This window comes from Rhinopithecus bieti, unplaced genomic scaffold (genome assembly GCF_001698545.2).
Source record: "Rhinopithecus bieti isolate Rb0 unplaced genomic scaffold, ASM169854v2 scaffold_75961, whole genome shotgun sequence".
Lineage (NCBI taxonomy): Eukaryota > Metazoa > Chordata > Mammalia > Primates > Cercopithecidae > Rhinopithecus > Rhinopithecus bieti.
Window position 1 is genome coordinate 16,024 of NW_016827946.1, and position 6,729 is coordinate 22,752.

At 46.6% G+C, this 6,729-nt stretch overlaps 1 protein-coding gene across 1 annotated transcript in view; it reads right to left on the reverse strand.

Annotated features, from left to right (window-relative positions):
• Nucleotides 1-5,451: 5,451 nt before the first annotated feature.
• LOC108523530 (putative protein SSX6) overlaps nucleotides 5,452-6,729 on the reverse strand; it is a 9,550-nt gene continuing 8,272 nt past the window's right edge. Inside the window, exons 6-7 of the mRNA XM_017864176.1 lie at nucleotides 6,534-6,638; nucleotides 5,452-6,070 (exon numbers count right to left, since the gene is read on the reverse strand). Of these exons, the coding sequence (XP_017719665.1) occupies nucleotides 6,538-6,638 (101 nt within the window). The 3' untranslated portion in view covers nucleotides 5,452-6,070; nucleotides 6,534-6,537. The remainder of the gene's footprint in view (nucleotides 6,071-6,533; nucleotides 6,639-6,729) is intronic.

Here is a 6,729-nt window from a genome sequence, read left to right on the forward strand (position 1 = left end):
ACATACTGAAGACCATCCCAGTCCGTGTGTATGTCCTGAATTGCAATTTTGTGATTCCCGGATAGAGCATTTGATTTAGGGGTTTGTCTCTATAATTTATTTTGACTTTGACACAATCAACCAGTATGATGTATTTAAAGGTCGCCCCTCACCCCGACAGGGTGAGTATTATACTGAATTTAAAAATTCATTCTAGACCGGGCGTGGTGGCTCATGTCTGTAATCCCAGCACTTTGGGAGGATGAGGTAGGCAGATCACCCGAGGTAAGGAGTCCAAGATCAGCCTAATCTCATCTCTACAAAAAACACAAAATTAGCTGGGTCTGGTGGCACATGCCTGTAATCCCAGCTACTCGGGAGGCTGAGGCAGGAGAATCGCTTGAACTCGGGAGGTGGAGGTTGCAGTGAGCTGAGATGGCACCATTGTACCCCAGCCTGGGCAACAAGAGAGAAATTCCATCTCAAAAAAAAAAAAAATCATTTTGTTATAATCCTGATAATTGCTCTGCTTTGCATCTTACTATGGACTTGTTGGATAACTAGGTGGCTGTAAACTACCCACAGAAAGATAGAAACAGCAGTGGAGATAATTTGGAAATTGCAGTGTTACTATAAAAGAATAACAATAGGGGGAAATTATAAGGGTAACTAAACATAAAATTGAGATTTTTCCTGTTGTCAAAAGGGCAAGAAGAGACCTTTCCCCATTTCACTTTCCTTGGAGCATTTCCTTGAGAAAATTTGAATTTGTAAATTCTTCCTTTATTTGTTTTTGAGACAGAGTCTTGATCTGTCGCACAGGCTGAAGTGCAGTGGTGCGATCTCCGCTCACTGCAACCTCGGCCTCCTGGGGTCATGTGATTCTCCTACCTCAGCCCCCCAAGTAGCTGGGATTACAGGCATCCACCATCATGCCTGGCTAATTGTTGTATATTTGATATAGACTGGGTTTCACCATGCTGGCCAGGCTGGTCTCAAACTCCTGACCTCATGATCCGCCTGCCTTGGCCTCCCAAATTGCTGGGATTATAGGCATGAGCCACCATGCCTAACCTCTGCTCCCACTTTTGGATTGTATGAAACACTACACTTCAAAGTGTGGGATCTGGCTTCCCAGACAGCTGCCAAAGGGGCAGATTATGCAATCTAGAAGTGTGTGGGAGTTTGTGCCTGTGGGGTAAATATTGACCAATAAGAAAAGGAACCAAGAGTGAGAGCCAGGTATGTAAATTGCCTCTCTTCTCCTCTCCTCTCCCCACTGCACCATTCCAAGCATGGTTTCTCAGTATAGTCTGTCTAGAGGTATCCTGTATGGCCCAAAGCCTGTTTCCTTGGGAACCTGAGCTAAAACAATGGGCATTCAAACACCCGAAGACAGTGTTAAGTGTTGTGGAGGACCTAGATCTGGGCAGAGGAAAATTATCTCAATAAGGAAAATGGACAATTTGAAGATTTGGAATAGAGAAAGCACTAGAAGAACCAGTAGTAGAATAGCTTATGGGTAGTATTTTGGAGAAAAGGCAGTTCTGATGATTTTGCAGTGACCTACTCAGCTCTGTAAAATGTATAATTCCTTTATTTCTATTAGTCTCCCCTATGAAATCTTCCATAAATTATCCTTTTATTACTATCCATTGCCTGTGCACTGAATTTTCTTTTTTTCTTTTTCTTTTTATTTAGAGATAGAATTCCTGTCCACCAGACTGAAATGCAATGGTGCCACTTTGGCTCACTGCAATCTCCGCCTCCTGAGTTCAAGTGATCCTGCCGCCTCTGCTGCCCTAGTAGCTGGGACCACAGGCATGCACCACCAATGCCCGGCTAATTTTTTTTTTTTTGTATTTTTAGTAGAGATGGAGTTTCACCATCTTGGCCAGGCTGGTCTCAAAATCCTGACCTCAGGTGATCCACATGCCTCGGCCTCCCTAAGTGCTGAGATTACAGGTGTGAGCCACCACACCCAGCCTGTCAGTTTTCTTTTGAAGAATAAAACAGATTGAGTCTTGTGCCAAAATGCAGGGGAAGCTGCACCCAGACAGGTAGCAAAATATTATATACATAAAATAATAGATAGAGTTTCTACATACCAATCTTATCCATTTAGAAACCAAATTGAGAAAAATTACACTCATATTGTGACAAAAATACATACAATATCTAAAACCAGATGATTGGAGCAAGATAGCAGATAGATCCTGTGCCCCACTCAACATTCCATCGAACTGGGAAGAAAATGTTTTCAAGGGTCAATTCTTAACAGTAGAGGAAAATAAGAAAACATGTCAGTGGTCCACCAGATATATTGAGGCATTCTTGGGAGATAGAGTAGGTGGGATCAGACTGATAGAGAAAGCCAAGGAGAGAAGACCATAGCTTAAATCAATGTAGGCAAGAGATGCTGTTTGTTTTTTGAGACAGAGACCTACTCTGTTGCCCAGGCTGGAGTGCAGTGGCATGATCTCGGCTCACTGCACGCTCTGTCTCCTGGGTTCAAGTGATTCTCCTGCCTCAGCCCCTGCAGTAACTGGAATTCACAGGTGCCCACCACCACGGCCGGCTAATTTTTGTACTTTTAGTAGAGACAGGAGTTTTGCAATGTAGGCCAGGCTGGTCTCGAATTCCTGATCTCAAGTGATCTGCCTTCCTTGGCCTCCCGAACTGCTGGGATTACAGCGTGAGTCACTGCGTCCGGCCAGGAGATGTTCTTTGTAACAAAGCTTCTGAAAACTCCAAACCCAGAATCAGAAAAACATGGAGTGAGAAAGGGCCTTAGGATAGTCATCAGGTAGGTTAATTTAAAAGTTCATTTGAAACATCTGAATCAGCCAGATTCCCCTCCAACACCACACTCAGATTGGCTGGCAGTAGCCACTTTTGCCTCTAAGATGATATTCTGATAATTGTACATTAAAGAAAGTGAAGGCCTGGTGAGGTGGCTCGTACTTGTCATCCCAGCACTTTGGGAGGCTGAGGCAGGAGGATTGCCTGAAGCCAGTACATAGAGACCAGCCTGGGCAACATAGTGGGATCCTGTCTCTATAGAAAATACAAAAACTAGCTGGGTGTGGTGGTGTGTGCCTGTAGTCCCAGCTAGTTCGGAAGCTGAAGTGGGAGAATCCGTTGAGCCTGGGAGATCGAAGCTGCAGTGTGCTGAAATTGCAGAACTGTGCTCCAGCCTGGGAGACAGAGTGTGATCCTGTCTCAAAAAAGAAAACAAAAAACAAAAAATCATAAAAAAGTAATGCATCACTAAGTGCATTGGCTCACGCCTGTAATTCCAACGCTTTGGGATGCTGAGGCCAGCAGATCTTGAGGTCAGGAGATCATCCTGGCTGACACAGTGAAACCCCGTTTCTACTAAAAATACAAAAAATTAGCTGGGCGTGGTGGCAGGCACCTGTATTCCCGGTGATTCGGGAGGCTGAGGCAGGAGAATCGCTTGAACTTGGTAGGAAGAGGTTGCAGTGAGCTGAGATCTCGCCACTGCACTCCAGCCTGGGTGACAGAGCGAGACTCTGTCTCAAAGGTAATGTATCAGGACTTGTGTATCTTCAGCCCTTCATAGAAATAATGAAGGAGAGAAACACATTTGTGGAGACGGGACCACATTCACTCTATCTGTCCATGACAGACAGATAGTAGGGAGCTTTATATACCCAAGGAACCTACGGAAAAATGCTCCCTGTCATGACTCACAATCTTCCGGCCACCCTTCCTTGCATCTGTCTTGTGGGCTGGGGGACCCAGCTTATGGATCCTATCATCCCAGGGAGAAAGAAAAATCAAATCCTTCAGTATCTCTTTTAGGGTATCCTCTCTGCTATTTGCGTGGAGGGTAAGACTCTCAAAATCTAGTAGCCAAATGTTACATTTGTGTAATACAGAACCATGTTGGGATAAAATAGAATTTGTTTCCTCTGAGACACAGGTAGAGGTACGTCCACACTTACCTGGGTGGCAGCCACGTCTTCCTGTAGTGCCAGGCAGGGCATGCTCACAGATCTGGGGAAACTCTGCTGCTCCTGGAGCCCCACAACCTCCTTCCTGGCACCCTGTCCCTCTGGTGGTTGTGACAGCCCACACTTTGCCTTGGATCTCCCCTGCTTCTTTGCCTGCCCCTCTTCTGCCCACCCTGCATATCTCTGTCTCCCACTGTCCCCACTATGACCATGATTGCCTCTCCCTCCCTGCACTCTCCCTCTCCTACGGCTCCTTGTCTTGGGTAAATGAACCCACAGCCTCTACCTTGCGATTAGGGACAGAACCCGGGGCTTGTTCAATTCTCCCTCCCTCCGTCACACACACTTGTCCTCCTTAATGTTTCTAGAGTCAGTGAGCTCCAAACTCAGCCCCTCCTGCCCCTGCCAGCTGTAGGACCTGTGACAAGACGCCTACCATCTGCCTGAGACTCCGTTTCTCATCTATCGTATAGGTATAATGATGATAGTGTCCTCCTTCCAAGGCTGGGGAGAACCAGGAGGCCAAGGTGATGGGCTATGGACTGCCAAAACAGCTCCAATCCTGCCTCCACCTGGGGCTGGTGTTTCAAGTCCACTGTTTGTAAATGGAACCTTAATGCCGCCATTCACACACAATGGTTTGTTCTAAAATGGGCTCCCCTCTGCCCTTCCCTTCCCCACAACTGTTTCCCCTCTGCACCGTGCAGTGGTACCTGTGAGAAAGAACTGTCCCATTCCCAAATCATCGTCCCCACCCCAGCCCCAGGCCCTTGGTTGGTGAGACCCTTGATGGGCAGTCTCATGCTTCTGTCCAGGGGACTTTCCCACCGTTGCTCCCCTGCATGGAGACTAAGCGGACTCTTCTATTCCCTGTCCATCACAGGGTCTACCGCACACACATCTTCCTCATTCCTCCACATTCCCCAGATGACAATTTCATCTGTGTCTCCTCCCCCATACTCCCAAATAGGCCGTCCCAGTCTTTGAACCCGAAAATCGTTCAGAGCGCGAAGGCCAAGATGCCCAATCACCTGCTGCAGAATCCTGCTCCAGGACTGAAGTGTATAGTCTCTATCAAAATAAAAACTAGAGGCCAGGCGCAGTGGCTCACGCCTGAATCTTAGTACTTTAGGAGGCCAAGGTGGGAAGATCACTTGAGCCCAGGAGTTCAAGGGGGCATTGAGCTATGATCATGCCACTGCACTCCAGCCTAGACAGAGAAAGACCCCATCTCTAGAAAAAACAAACAAACCAGCCAACAACTGGAAACATCTTCCTCTAGAATGGTGGTCAGGAACATCTGTCTGCCTTGTTCCCTGATGTCTCTCCAGCACCTAGAACAGCGCTCAGCACGAGTAAGTACTCATTAGGTTTTTGTTGAATAAATGACTCCTTTGACGCAGCAATTCACTTCTAAGAATCTTTCCTAAAGAAATATTCACACATGTGCACAGAGCTGTGTGCACAGTAATGAGAGGAGCAAACAACTGGGGAACGTTTGCAAATGTTTATTAACTGTCAGCAACTGATACAGGAAAATCGGATGAGGGAAGTACATGCTGAACAGGAAACACAGTGAGGGGGGCTTGACCGGGATGCATGGCAATGGGAAAAGCAGATGGGAGATGCTTTTACTGGTACTCGGTGTGTGTGTGTGTGTGTGTGTGTGTGTGTGTGTGTGTGTGTATGTGCGTGTGTGTGCTGTGTAAATGCAGAGGAAAAAATCTGAAATTAAACACTCAGAACTGCCCTCAGTAGTCATATCTGGGGAGAGAGGAGGGTAGTGCTGTTCTATGCAGAGAATAGCTGACAATACTTGCTTTCTGAAATAGGTGCATGGATACACAAACCGAAATATGCATTTAATATGTCTTGCTCAGCAATGAAAATGCTAGTATCTAACAGAATGGCACACTGCAAGAAAATACAATGGAAACGCTAACATCGAAGTCTTGGAACACTAAGAAAAATGACGCTCAACTTTTCACTGTTGTGAACACTTGCTTTCACTTGCTATACAGCTGATGACAAGGGGTCTGCCGCCATGCCCATGTTCGTGAAAGGTCACCAAGGTCTGCTTCTCATCACGGGCATGTGTCATATCCCCGAGGCTAAGGCGAGAAGAGAGAAGGAAGGTAAGTGACAGTGAGTTCCCAGTTCCCAATAACTGAATCTCAACTCCTCCTGACCTGCAGAACCTGCACACTTCGAATCTGCCCTACCTCAGGGCCTGCATACGCCTTCCATGGTTCCTCGAAATGAACCATCTGCTCATGCCACAGTGACTTCCTCACCTGGTTTATCCATTCCTAGGCTAGAGGAAGGTGTGGCCCACATATCAGGGGTGATGTGGGGTTTGGGAGTCCACAGCATCCTGTGTAGGAAGGATCACTGGATATACAGGATAGGGAGTAGAAACAGCATGGGAAATCTCAGCATTCAGCCTCAATGATGTACCCCAGAAAATTATGAGAAGGGAATGATTTGGGGATCAAGTGACAAGATGGGATACCGGTACCATAACAGAATAGCACATCTGCAGGGATGTGGGGGATGAGCCGAAGGTTCACTTACGGAGTTACTCGTCATCTTCCTCAGGGTCGCTGATCTCTTCATAAATCACCGGCTGCTTTCTCTCACGCAGTCTGTGGGTCCAGGCATGTTTCCCTCTTTTGCGTCCTATGATGGAGAAGAGTTGGAAGATGAGGGTTGGGTAGGTTGGAGAGTGTTAGGCTCTGTTTTCTCAAAAAAAAAAAAAAAAAAAAAAAAA